The sequence below is a fragment of the Periplaneta americana genome, chromosome 4 (assembly GCF_040183065.1).
Source record: "Periplaneta americana isolate PAMFEO1 chromosome 4, P.americana_PAMFEO1_priV1, whole genome shotgun sequence".
In the NCBI taxonomy this organism is placed as follows: Eukaryota; Metazoa; Arthropoda; class Insecta; order Blattodea; family Blattidae; genus Periplaneta; species Periplaneta americana.
The window spans coordinates 200679257-200694420 of record NC_091120.1 but is presented as its reverse complement, the minus strand read 5'-3'; the positions used below and the strand labels follow the sequence as shown (position 1 = coordinate 200694420).

The 15164-nt window shown below is 35.6% G+C and overlaps 1 protein-coding gene across 6 annotated transcripts in view; it reads left to right on the top strand.

Moving 5' to 3' along the window:
* The window catches only part of LOC138698607 (protein Son-like), a 76058-nt gene that overhangs the window by 45262 nt on the left and 15632 nt on the right, over positions 1 to 15164 (top strand). For 4 of the 6 annotated variants that reach the window (XM_069824653.1, XM_069824651.1, XM_069824650.1 and 1 more), the window contains 3 exons: positions 12759 to 12906; positions 14758 to 14835; positions 14920 to 15035. In XM_069824653.1, the coding sequence (XP_069680754.1) occupies positions 12759 to 12906; positions 14758 to 14835; positions 14920 to 15035 (342 nt within the window). Of the gene's footprint in view, positions 1 to 5656; positions 5764 to 12758; positions 12907 to 14757; positions 14836 to 14919; positions 15036 to 15164 lie in introns of those variants that run through there. The other 2 variants (XM_069824654.1, XM_069824655.1) reach the window with 2 other exon arrangements.

Genomic DNA, 15164 nt, shown 5'->3' with positions numbered 1-15164 from the left:
AATGGTTGTTAAACGAAAAGCGTTTTCTGTGTCGGATAAATTGGAAATCATACGAAAGTATGGTGAGAACAGTACTCTTACTCAGAAACAACTCTCTGATTCATTAGGAATCCCATCATCGATATTAAGATTGATAACAAAAAATCGCGACTCAATCACTACAATTGCGACGTTGTCGGGAAGATATAATCGCAGGAAACTGAAGTGTGGTAAACATGAGGACTTGGAGAACACGCACACGGCAAACAACTATAAATGACTTTTTTCCGAAAGAATTAAGTACAGTACATATTGTAAATGCCTTTGACATACAGTACAGTAATTACATAATGGAATAATACTGTATTATCTTTCATGAATCATGTATTTCAACAAAGAAAAATGCTAATAGATACTGTATATAAGTCAAAATTAGTATACCCGCCTAATACGCGGTTTACACCTGGTCCCTTGAATAGCGTCTTATAGGGGTTTTACTGTATTTATAAACAATCAAGTAGCCTATTTGAATTATCATCTCTACCTTTCAGTGGTTTATGTTGGCCAGTCAACAAATCACTCAGCTGAGTGCGCTCCTAGCATAATGGCAGTTGACATTGGATACACGTCAACATAATATATACGCCTAACTTGGAGTCAGGCCAAAAAAGGAAACATCGAAGGAGGAAGGTTCGGTCAGGTGTTGTGGATTGAATTTGGCGTAGCTCAGTTGCTTGGTACGTAGAACCAAGGACCCAGATTCGATCCCCGGCGCCGGAGCGAATTTTTCTCCTAAAATATTGTGTCAACATTACAGATAAATTCTGTAGGACAAATTAATATATCTATAATATTCTCACAGCTAGCAGTGCATAATAACTGCGGATTCCCGGCCAACAAGTCACTCAGCTGAGTGCGCTCCTAGTATAATGGCAGTTGACATTGGATACACGTCAACACATATATGCCTAACTTGGAGTCAGGCCACAAAGGGAAACATCGAAGGAGGAAGGTTCGATCCGGTGCTGTGGATTGAATTCGGCGTAGCTCAGTGGTCAGAGCGGCGCTTGGTACGTAGATCCAAGGACCCGGGTTCGATCCCCGCGCTGGAGCGAATTTTTCTCCTAAAATATTAAGTGTCAACGTTACAGATAAATTCTGTAGGACAAATTAATATATCTATAATAATATTTTCTGTGTAGTGCTTTGTTCAAGGCACTGCTGGTTTTGTCAGTAGATAATTGGTTTAAGTGTTAAATGTGGGATGTGTACTTATGGGCAATGCCCACAGTTGTGCTCTGCTGTGGTGCTTCTCACGTAAATTGGAAAGATTGAGATAGTGAAACTTGTCTCGTGGTGTGTACTTTGCAGTTACATAGATTCACAGAAAAATGATGCAGCAATATATTGAGTGCTGAATGACTAGCAGTAGAAAGATTTAAAGAAAGGAAAATGCTACAAACTGTGATGTTTATACTATTTTGCAAAAAACACTGGTGCTGCCATCTTTTGCATAGTGTGAATATTCTGTGTTCAGTTGCTTCCACAACACACGTTAGCAAATACCTTACTATAATAATACCAGACAGCTAGCAGTTTTGCGTGCGAACAACGCTGGTGCTGCTACCTACCTGCCGGTGTGGAGATACTCGCGAAACAAGTTGCAATGAACTGCAATGTATATTGTTGCTGGGCTAGTTAATAGTTTTATTAATTAGTGCTGTGTTAAAATCTCAGGGTGTATATGTGCTGTTTATAATTGTGACAATTGCAGCATTATAAATTGCTCCAAATCGTACTTTCGATTTTGGACAGTTCATAAAACGTGAGTCAACAGAATTCGTTATTAGGCCTTTGTCTCTGTGTTGATAGAACAATAAAAATTAGCTTCTTTATTTAGGCCTAATAAATGAATAGAAGTTAAAATATATTGGGAATTTTAAGGTTTTAGCAAATTAAGTTTTATTGTTGTCTACAAGCATCAGCATACTACCATTTTTATTTTTTCAGTTGTCAGCAATGCGTATATAAAGCATTATTGTAAATTCATTCATAATGTCAGAACTGATTTTGTCTCACTAAAGCAAAGAAAAAATATGTAACAATTAACAATTACGGAAAGTAATATGAAGTATGCAATATTCTCATAATATGCAGCTATGATATAAGGTAATAATTTTACATTAAATACTATTCAACATTTCTTAAGTGTTTCATATAATAATTCCACATTATAGTCGCGACGCTGTTATTCCCAGCGTAACTCCGCCTCTTTGCTTACGTCATAGAAAGTGAAGGCTCTATAAAGTCTAGGTAGGTACTATCGTTTGCCATTTTTGTTCTTTCGTTGCCGAGCTACCAGACGAGGGATCTATTTGCCACACCGCTAAACATTATCATGTCGTAGCTCCTATGATAATAAATCAAACGCAATGTAATTCAGCAAATGATTGAGCGGCAAATAACGTCCTCGTGTGATTTCTGCGAACGCCAACGAAAGAGCCAAAATGGCGGGCGAATATATTAAGTATTTATCGAGCCTTCTTTATCTTCATCAGTGAATCACAAGACGCACACGTTTAAATGTAGCCGACCTGCAACGTGATTGGCTGCCGGAAATTAGAGCGACGGGACTATAGTAACTCACATTTTAAACAATAGTCCGAATCCCGCTTGGTTTATTTATTATTTTTATTTTGTTAGTTATTTTTGTTATAGTTGGCGTGCATAAGAATGAAGTTAAAAATCTATTAACTTTACTTAAATTAATACACCTAAACGTTGTTAATATTTGTATATGTGGAATTCCATCTCCCTCCGCTAGATGTCAGGTCCGCGACATTTCGCACTCACGCCAATGCTACTAGTATACAGCTGTCCGGTATTATTATAGTAAGGTATTTGACGTTAGTTTCACCAGGCTGCATTATGAATAGCGTGTGACTGTGACGTCACATCACGTGACAAAGTGGATTGGAGAGTGTGAGGAGTCGTGATGGAGATGTGACATGGCAGTGCTTACATTGAACTGCACACTTGGCATCCTCCCCAAAAACGCAAAATTATTTCGCGAATAGAATAGTGTATAAATAATTAATACAATAAGGATTTATTGGATATCCTTTACTAACATTCATTCACACTCGTTAAGAAGGAATAAAAATATTTACAAATACAACTAGAGCCATCTTGTGTTAACTACTTTTACTACGCATGAATGAGAGGTACAACGAAATAATGGAAATATTCATTTTTATTATGAACACATTTATTAAGGGATACACTGGTAACTTTAATTTTTTTTTTCTCTTTTTTACAAATTTCACCCAAATTTTCACAGTAAGCTCTCATTGACATTGTATTGAAATATTGAATATTTGAAAGTAATTGATTTTAGAGTTTTTTTTTTTAGTATTTCTTTAGTATTTTTAGACATACTATATTTTTAGTCAGATTTAATTGTAGATTTATCAAATTTTAATATAATAGTTAAATAAACCCCAGTATTATTTTTCCTGTATGTCCTTCAGTTTTGTAGTTATTGCCTTCAAAATTTATAATTCAGTTTTTAGCAGTATGAAAGTACACATACTAATGGTCTTAGTAAGTGGTGGGAGAGGAAGGATTCCTAAAATTGTCACATTCAATGGCAATTTAAAAGAACTATTATTATTTTGTTGCCCACACAGACTTTATACAAAAATTTTTTAAAACCAATTTAGAAGCGGAATTCAACAAGTAGACAAATGTGTGTGTATGTATAGTCACGATCACCTAAGAGTAGTTCCTAAAAGGCTAATTTGGCCATCTCTTCAGTGTTACCAACTAATACCAGATATCACCGAAGAGGGTAAAATCACAATGCTACGTACTGAAATAATAATAATAATATAGTGTTAACAATAATGATGTCTTGCTAATTTACCACATCTCATCTTTATGGTGCGAGGTGTTTCCTAAATGATTCAATAAATTATTTATGAAATATTATATTTTCCTCCTGAATTTCTCGCATATCATGTTGATAATTAGGAAGAATTAGTATGATCTAATAATACAGTGTATTTTTTCAGGCAACATGAAATTTATTGCTTTCACTAAAGAGTTTACGATTCATAAGACCTAATCTAAAAATGTATTTAGTTACTTGCATTTTCATCAGTTTGCTTTATTGTAAACCGAAATCATTGCTGCCAACATAACAGAAAATAACTGCCAGTTGTAGTATTTGTCAGTACCCAAAATTCGAAACGAAGTTGGTAAAAGAAAATTCAACCTGAGATATAGAAAATCACTATAATTCACTACCATATTTAGTAATAGTGGAAAAATGGTTAGGTTTTACCCTTAGGGTATTAAGTAAGCTGATCCGGACTATATGTATGTAATACTCTGAATTTGACAGTAAAGTCATTCTTCTTCTCGCCTCCCAATATTTAGAGAAGGGGTCGGAAGTTTGAATTATATATGGGTACAATAAAGAGAATTGCAGTGGATATTGACAGGGCAATTACTCCTTAAATGTTGAAAGTTCATCATGTCTCTCATCCATTTCTTTTTCCTTTGATGCAAATACTCTGATTTTATGCAGGTGTTTGCCTAGGAAATTGTGACCAGTAACAAGTTTGAACATTGTGGGGAAAGTATGGAATCATTTTATGTTCAATTATCAGTTTATTCCACTGAGCATTTTCGTTATTGCTTTTAATTTCGAACTGATAGGCTTGATTGATCTTTCTTTTGATTTGTTTTAGCGATTCATACGCAAAATTTTTTTTAAGCAACATAATAATGGAGTATTTAAGTGGTAGAAAAAATCCCTAAAATTTTTACATTTTCCAACAGTTGGAAATTTAATTTAATGTACAATTATGAAAGTGGAATTCTCTAAAAGTAAATTTACTGGGTGTACTTGACCCTGAGGAAATGGATGTTGATTGGTTATTTCTGAGTAGGCTATGTTGTTAATTAGGTGATGGTGTTCTATCATTAGTGATAATATTGCAGTGATTGATGGCTCTGATTGGTTGAAATCAACAGATTCTTATATTCAATTGATGAAATGGTACTTGAGTTAAATTGTCATGAAAATATCTTGCTTTTTTCGCAGCATTTTAGTTTTTTGTATTTCGTATGAGAAAGTAACAAAAATTTATTTTGAAATTTAAGAACCAGGCATTAAGTGTAGAGTCTTCAGTTTTAATCTTATCGAGTATGAAAGAATTCTGCTTGCATCCGATATCTATTAATTGACACAGGAATTAGGACAAGTTCTAATCCACTTAGGAAGGAACTTTAGACAAACTGGTGAGCAGTTGAATGTAAACACTTTCTTATCAAGTTGGCTTGTAACAAATTTTCAGGTGCAAACTGAGTGAGGTTTGTAGTGCAGGCTCAGACCATCCCCTTCATGGGGGTGGACTCTGTGCCTGTACGGGGGAGCAGTCCCCCAGCTCCTGGCAACACCTGCCTGCCTGTTGTCCAGTGCATTGCCGCTTTTCTCATCATTGAGACTTAAGAAGTGTGTAACTTTTACATACATCATCATTATGAATGTTTTTGGATGGAAATCTAGGGAGGTAGAGAGAGTTTTGAGCTGGACAGCAGGTAAAACTTACGATTTAATTGCATAGGCAGAAGTGTTGCCAGCTGCCAAACACCTGAAGATTTGTTACAGGCTTCTAGCGAAATGACGTCATCAGAGGAAGAGTGCAACGCAGCCTGCAAGCGATGGTGAAGTGAACGTGCCAAGGAGCGGTGAGTAGCGGCCGTCAGGTGGCATTGGTAAGACACCCAGAACCTTCACCCCCCTCACGTGCACCCGCATGGAGTTAGTGGTGGTTTTCAGGCCAGAATCACTCTTCTCCCAGGCTAGTAGTTTCCACCCTAACACTGCAGCAACCCCTGTAGCATTGGTTCATATATTCAAGGGGTAGAAGTTTGAAAACCACTCAAGGGCAGAAGAGTAGTGTGCAAGTAGTGTTGTGTGCAGGAAGGAAAGACTCTGAGAGAGGTGCTGAAGACATAACAGTTTTTCTGTACTTTGTTTACTAACTTTATCGAACCTAGATTTTTTCTTTATTTTTTTTTAATACTTTTGTGAGCACTGTAGATTTCACTGGAAAAAGTTACACTTAGGTGCATAGTTGAAAATTGAAAGAATAAAAACTATACTATTTTCGCTGTAAGAAAAATCCTAATGTAAACATAAGAACGTTGCTGTCATACCCGTGATTGGTTCCCAGTCAAAACACTCGCATGACACAGGAGAATATAGTTCGTATTTGGAAACCATAATCTTGTGTTATTTGAAAATAAAAAATTGAATTCTAGTCGTTAAATACGATGAAACACATAACTTCACTTGTATGTAAAACGCTATGTAAAAGAAAAGCTACTTTTATATTTTGTTATGTAGGCCTACTATGAACGCGGATGAATACCAACAGTAATACCGAGGTAGTCGTAAATCTGCAGTAGCAAAATTCAGACTGCTTACAGAACACGATTATTTGGCCAAACACTTGAATAAAATAGGAATTTACACAAATCCAAATTGCCCTCTATGCAACAAAGAAGAAGAAATGACTGAAGATCATCTCATAACCTGTGAAGTTCTACCTGATGAATCCACCATAGAGAAATATTGGCGAGCAAGAACGCTAATGGCTTCGTTGCCAAAGCCCGGCATTAGATAACAACAACATACCGAGGTAGTCTGTTCTTGTAACAAGCTGGCGTCACTTGAGCTTGTAGTTGTTCATGTAAGCACGTGGTACTGAAGTATGGCTTCTGCATCCTCGGTGTATGTGGTTATTAATCATAGGAGCGGAGAAAAACAAATAGTCTTAAATGTATATAATAAGTTAAGTGAATTGAATCCAATGTTATCTATTCAGAGCTAGTCAATCAGACCGCATGTTCCAGCTGGAAGGGATAACTGACGCTGTTGTGGACCGTCTCGTCATAAATCCTCCCGACGATAATTCTGACGACTCCGATTGGAAGGAATAACTCCTTCGTCCAGCGATTGACCTTACACCTAAGTTTAAAATGATTTAATTACAGTAATTATAAAGTAAAAGTTTCCTAAGCAAACGAATGCATAGTAGTGAGGTTAGGCCTACTTGACGAGTAACGGGAAATGTTTAACATGAAACAGAATGTACAACAGTAGGCGGGAACATGTACTGAGAATCTGTGGTGCCAAACAGCGGCCAATGAAGCCTCACTTCAGTCACGTGTAATTGTTTACATTAGGATTTTTCTTACAGCGAAAAGATTATAGTTTAAATTCAGATTATTGGATCATAATTTCAGGACAGATCAGTGCAACAATTTCCATATTGAAACGAATTTGATAAATATTAATTGAAATAAACTGGAGAATTTCAAACTTAAAATTGTTATTTACTCATAACTTAAAAAAAATGTGACTTTGTACCCTTCAGTTTATTTTTTTCTTTCTTTCTTTTTCTCCTCGGTGCAATTACAGCCCTTCAAGCAACTTGAGATTTTTTGGAAACCTAACCATTTTGAAATGAAGGGTGGGTAATAGACGGACATCATGCCTCATATAACCCAAAGTCTTGGCTTCCATAGCTGTTGAATTTGCTACAGCTCTACAATTATGTTTTGGGAAGGATGCCAAAAACATTCAATATAATGTTGGAGTGCAAGAGGTCAAATGACTTTATTGTCAAATGCCTGGCATTAGAAAACAACAACAAACATTCAGTATTTATGTTTGCAGAAAATAAAGCGATATGAAGCTAGAATCAGCAGTCAATATTTGAGTTCTAATTCTATGATTTTCATTTGTGTATTTAGCTGTTTTGATAGATTGCATTCCAATTTAACAGATATCAGAATTTTTGTTGTGTGCGCATCTTCTCTCAGGGGAAAGCCTTCTTTCTCCATCACACTTGCAAACATTAAGCCTACTTCTCCGAGAACAAGGGGCATAATGCTTTAAGGCTGAGCTCTGATGGGGATTGAATTTTTTCTAAGTCTTAACACGTAGCTTTGAGAACATGCACGATGAACATGCTGCAACTCTCATACACCATGCTGGCAGCGTGAGACTCCTAAACACTTTCCTCTTTCATATGTTCACTTTTTAAATAGAATTAACTTGATTCGTGTATATTGGACATGTTAGGGATCTCAATGTCAACACATTTTATTTTGCTTTTATTCGTGAATGTCCAGAGCATTCTGAATTTCGCAGCATTATTTGAAGAAAAATAATATGAGGCTCTAATATTAATTGAGTTATGTTTTATTTTTACTGTATTTAAGCAATGATGTGGAAGGCACTTCAACATTCACAAAATTTTTACGAGTAAAGACGCAGTTTTCATCTATAAAAGAATAGTTTTAATGTCAGAATATTTGTTTTCATTTGTTTCATTTTGGTTGCTGTGGTAACATTTATTTTGGATTGTAACAGATCAATGTTATTGAAGATATTCTTGTCTGAGTTACTGCGTTGGTTTTTGTTTTTTCTTCAAAAGTCGATTCTCCAGGTCTGAATTGATCTTATTCAGTGTTACGAAACTGTAAAACCTGGGAGAAAGATTGTTCACGATTGAAAAACAAAATGGAAGTCAATTTTATATCGAAAATTTTTTACATCACTAAATCCCATTCTTTTGCAAATTTTTGTGGTATTTTTATAGTTACATAAGCATTTTTTTTTTTAAAACAATTTCAGCGATTTCAAGTGTCCTGACTTCTGAATGTTCAGATGTTATATGAGGGCATGTCTGCTATTCAGTTCATATACACTGCAGCCTGTTCACTTATTATATCCGCCCTCATATTTATTTTGCTTCTTTATCTTGTGTGGTCTCACTAGACGTCCTGTATTCATCTGTAATTTGAAAAGGATGTTGGCCCACAAGATGTTTACCTACTAAGCATGGAATATTCATATAAAGCGAAAATAAGTCAAGTATGTATGCTACCTTAACAAATATCCTTGATGATAAATGAGAAATGTGTGTTTTTTTTCTCGCTCACTCTAAAATTCCCTTAATTTGTTAAGTGAAAGTGATTTAAGAGCAATGCCAACCTAAGATAAAGTAGAAACTGAAAAATATCACCAGAAGGAAAATTACTTTTACTTTTCCTTCATTTTTCAATATCGAATGCCTTTGAGTCACTTTTTGGAAAGAATTATTTTTCTCTCTACAGTATAGCCACCTCAGGAGTCCAGTGGCTAGATCATTTGACTCATAATCCTGTGGATCCGGGTTCGATACCTCTGGCATACCTTCAATTTATGACTTGGGTTGGACAACCCCATTTTCTGGTGGCATGGGGGTTTTCTCTAGGAGCTCTGGTTCCACAGTGACATCCCAACAAATCTCAATCTCATCTCATCATGGGTGTAGCGTAGACCAGCCTCCTATGGCACACCCTGGGCAAAAACTCTGTTGATAAATTAGTCTACACAACTGGCTTCATATGAGTGAATGATGAACAGTCAACTCCTTTATATTTTTATGGGGGGGGGGGGGGGTTTAAAGGGACTTTTGACTCTCCCGGTATTTGAATGTGTGTTCATTCTGCAGTATAAGTCAATAATAGTGAAAAACTTCAAATGTAAGTCACATATTCTCTCTTTCTTTGAACATACAACACTTCATATTCAGTTGAATTGATCTTGTGGCTATCCACATACTTTGCAAGTGTTCATGTGTAACCTCTATGTTGCTTCTGCACATAATATTTTTATGATATGCTGAGTTTGCTGGTGCAGACAGAACTCGCACAATGTAAGTTAGTGCATGTGTTTCAATCCTAATATCAGGAGCATACTTAATTCATTTCGATTTCGTACTGCTGGGTGAATACTACACACAGTTACAACATTGTTGAATTTACACATTCCCCTGTGGGGAATGGGAGATCATTGACTTTGCTTTGTAAAGTGAAATGAATTTATTGAAAGCTTTCATCAACAGTTTCTCAAATGTATGCATACAAGGTACTTCTCTGAACCAGAAATAAATCAATTAAGGAATGTGATTTAAAGTCTGTATTACAATTTGTAGTCAGATTTGATTTGAAACTTTCACAGTATTCAACATGGCTAGAAATTTTTGGATTTTTGCACTGTGTCATGTAGATGTTTTTGAGCCACACATTGGCTCCATCATCAGGAAATGTAGGGGAAGTTGTCCTCCAGGACTGGACAAAAAATGCATTATGTGTGTTCATGACCCTCTTTCCTTATCTTCCCTGATGACGGAGCTGGTGCATAGCTCCAAAACATTGAATGTTTGGATACCTATGACAAGATGCAAAGATGTCCCCCTGCCCAGCCCCCAAAAAAGTTGTCTAGTTTACAATTAGGTGATGTATTTCTTTCTAACTCTAAATTTGATACTTTAGAATTATATATAAAATTTAAAACATATGATTTGTTAATTCAATTAATATTAATATTTCAAAATCCATACCAAATAAATTGCAGTGGAATGTATAAAAGAAAAGTTAATATGTAATGGCTGAAAAGAATGAAAGACTCATATCTGCATTTGTCTTACAACTTCGTATTCAGAATGTCTTTACTGTACATTCAAGATAGTGTTTTGAGTCGATAAAATGTGCAGAAAAATATCATAAATAGTTGGAAGACATGTTGGTTCAGAAAAGTGTGAATACAATTAATAATTATATATAATAAATTTTCAGTCAAATACACTTTTCAATTTGTGAGGTCAGATAATCTGTTACATCACGATATTTAATACGAAGTCACTAATATTTTCGACTTTAAAAAGTCATCTTCAGGTTCATGAGATGCAAACAATTTTTAAAAATAGGTGATAAGTTGATCTAGAAATTAATAACATAATAAGTAATGCACGTACTGGCATTTACAATTATATAAATTTCGTGCCTCTTGAGGTAAACTGTACATGGTAAAGCTGAACACTGAGGTATACGAGAATCTAGCATCAGTGTTCAGCTTTACCATGTACAGTTTACCTCAAGAGGCACGAAATTTATATAATTGTAAATGCCAGTACGTGCATTACTTATTATGTTATTAATTTCTAGATCAACTTATCACCTATTTTTAAAAATTGTTTGCATCTCATGAACCTGAAGATGACTTTTTAAAGTCGAAAATATTAGTGACTTCGTATTAAATATCGTGATGTAACAGATTATCTGACCTCACAAATTGAAAAGTGTATTTGACTGAAAATTTATTATATATAATTATTAATAAATAGTTGGGTTTAAATATTTTGTTACATCTGATAAATTTTACATTTAAATGTTTCAGCAATATTGTTGGGCCCTGAAGATGATAATGCATTTTATAGGTATTGGAAAATTAATATTTACCTATAGTTTGTTAATACTTTCAAGAGGAATGTGTTATTTTCTCCAAAGAAAAGTTCCTATTCCAGCTAGTCTTTGAATTTACTACAGTAAAACCTCGATAAGACGCGCCCGCTTATTACGTTATCCCGTGTAATACGCTTTCTTTGTCCGGTCCCTGCATATTTCATATATAACGCCTTTATAAAATACCCCGTTTGTTGCATTGAAGTCCCACATAATACGCTGTTTTGTGGAATATTTTCGATGTAATTTTCAGCAATGTACTGTAACAGCAATGAAACATCTTGGCCACTGAACTCACTGGTGCCATTAACGTGAAAAGTATTGGTATTCGACCCTTTACCTCCGCATTTAAACCTTCATACTTCATACCTTAGTATACCCCACCATCTTGTTACGCTCTCTTATTCGACTCATCTGCGCAGTTAAAGCCTACATACAGTTACAATACCTCACCCTCTTGCTAACCCTCTCTCTCAAACAACATTCTTCAATCGGCCGTAATAAAATTCTGGAAATTTTTGCTGGGCAGTTTGTTGTCCTTTAGTGTATTGAAGTGTGTGTGAATGTTATTACAATGAGTGTTAAATGAAAAGCGCTTTCTGTGTTCGAAAAATTGTAAATCTTACGAAAGTACGATGAGAACAGTACTCTTACTCAGAAACAACTCTCTGATTCATTAGGAATCCCATTATCGACATTAAGAATGATAATAAAAAATCGCGACTCAATCACTGCAGCTGTGACGTCGGGAGGATGTAATCGCAGAAACTGAAGTGTGGTAAACATGAAGACTTGGAGAACACACACACGGCAAACAACTGTAAATGACTTTTTTCCGAAAGAATTAAGTACAGTACATATTGTAAATGTCTTTGACGTATAGTACAGTAATTACTTAATGGAGTAATACTATATTACCTTTCATGGATCATGTATTTCAATAAAGGAAAATGCTAATATATAATCAAAATTAGTATATCCACCTAATACGTGGTCCCGGTTAATACGCGGTTTACATCCGGTCCCTTGAAAAGCGTCTTATCGGGGTTTTACTGTATGTAAAATTTGCCGACTTTCTTATCTTACAAAGAACATTTGTGAAGACCTTTGATATTACGAAGTATAAGAAGCCTCGAAAATTGACTGAAATTGGTCGATGTCATTGGGTCAGGTATTCTCAAGTACTCTGATCTCTCCCACCAGTTCAGTAACACGCTGGAATGGATGTGCTGGATCCCATTTTCGTTTTGCATGACTGGGAACGGGACGTCATATTGGCATAATGTAGGGGTTACACATGAACACACACAGTGGACACGTGTGCTTTGGTGGTGGATGAAGTTGCAGCGTGGTCGATTCTGTGCGTGTGCAAGCTAGAAGGATTGTGACGCACCGCTTTGTGTGTGTAGGATCAGCTGACTACAGCCTCGCCCGTGAGTGGGGGCATGGGCATGGCTCTGCTGCAGAAGATGGGCTGGCGCCCTGGCGAAGGCCTGGGCAAGAACAAGGAGGGAACCCTGGAGCCCCTGAAGCTGGAGATCAAGATGGACAAGAAGGGTGGGCAGGACAACTTGTTACATTAATGTTACAATTGCTAGCTTGATTAGGATTCCCAGAGGTCCCATAAAATACGGGATTGTCCCATTTTTCGTTAATGCGTCCCTTTGTCCCGAGAAAAGTCTTATGGAGTTCTAAATTGAGAAAAAACGGAAAAGTTACAATGTCTTCTGTATTACAAATTACAAACATCGCACTTCATCATTGCAGGTGATTGTAAATGGGCTATTATGAAACATATTATTGTGAGTTACTAATTTCTCAAGGCGAGTGATGGCAACACCAAATATTTAGATGAAGTCTGGGTGGATCTTTTTAAAAGTACTGAAGGAGAACTCTGAAATTTGAAGAGGGTAGTGGAGTTCATTATGTGTATTCCTGGAACAATGCGTATGCCTAAAGATTATTTTCTCGCATGAACGCTCTATGGACTGATGATAAAAATAAATTGTCTGTAAAAACAGTAAAATCAATGGTTGTTGTAAAATGATTCTCCAGTGAGAATTGTGTTGCTTTTCATGACATAATTTTTCAAAATATACAATTTTTAAGTGAAATTCTTTCTTCAGAGAAATATTGCAAGGCCAAGGCGGATTGATTTATAAGAATATTGTCACATGGGTAGAGTAGTAAACTTTACTACACACACACACACTTTGAAAGATTGGTATATCTAATGGATGCGCATACTAAACTTACTCAGTGATTAACTGATATGTGTCCCATATTTTTTTCCAATGTGTTAGGGAACCCTAAACTTGATACAAACTATAAAGTATTTTTCATTGATTAAAGTTCTCGTTAACACTTTGTTAAAAACATAAAATTTACTTAGTCATACGTTAAAAAGTGTTAAAATTGTTAAAAAAGGTATATACCTTGGACAGACGGCCCGTTTTGACGCTATGTCACGTCATCCTCAGTGTCCCTTGAACCACTATTTTTTTTCTGTTTAATTTTGTAATTTTAGTTGTTTATTTATGTAGTTTTCTTAATTTTTTCTTTTTTTTTTTTTCTTTCTTTTCACAAGAATGATGAAGTGATTATGATAATCCTTTATTCAGGCACTATATTTTTATTGTTTTAAGTAAATTTTATCTATGTTTGTTTAAGAATTTAATTTCCTAATATATTTATGTTGATTTGTCAGTAATTCAATTTTTTGTGTACATAGAATATTATAAACAACTCAGTGAATTAGTGTTTAAACTCTTTACTAATGAAATAATAACGCAAATGATTAAATTAATAAGTATACAGTACAACAAATCTTCTACATAAGACGAGAACCAATAGGTGATCACTGCTATGTTGTAATATCATTGTCTCGTGCCAAGAGAGAGATGGAGAGAGAAATCAGTTTCCCATTTCGTTGTATGACAGCATCTATAATGACTTATTGAGTCCTGCAGTTCATAAGGTATCATATTAAGCTGTTAGTGAGACAATATAAAATAAACATACCTGACGATGGTTACTTGAGATACGACTAGAGGCTTTTTGTCACACTCATCTGTCATTATTATTTATCACTGACTACACTGCTTTCGTTGGATACTGCACAACTCCAGTGAGTTGGTCGTTACTGCACTAGTGTAGGTCTTGCTTACAGTGTCTATCTTTTGTAGTGGAAATGGAAACCAGTCTGTCATTTACCAACAACAAGTGATTAAATAAGCAGACACCCAACTAACTAAATAATGAAGGAAACACTTGAGGGTTGATTGAACTGACATGCATACATAAGAACTTAAAATAAATGGGTTCATGTGATTGATGAACAAAATAAAATTCCAATAAGTTTGTGCTGGATGTAAGTGGAAAATACTGAGATTTTCGTTGTTTTGGCAGGCCTGGTGTCTCAAGAGGAGCTCGGTCGCAGACCTATTCCTCAGATGCCACAGATTCCGGCAACTAAGTCTCTTGTGGGTGAGTGAACATTTTCCATGGAGATGCACAAGATCTTGATGTCAACTTCTACGTAAGTTTTAAGGCATTATTTGTGTTTTACAGGAAAACACCCAGTTTCTTTGTTGGTAGAATTTTGCTCCAAGCGTCGGTGGGGTGTGCCCCAGTTTGAGTTGTGTTTTGAGTGTGGTCCTGATCATAGAAAGAACTTCTTGTTCAAGGTGAGTCTGTGATTTCTTGTCTTGAAATTTTTGAGACAAAGACAGAACAAAGATTGCTTGAATGCCATTATAGTCTGAAGAAAATATAGTGTTTCTCTTTTCTTGCACTCTGCCCTTCCTCTTGTTTGT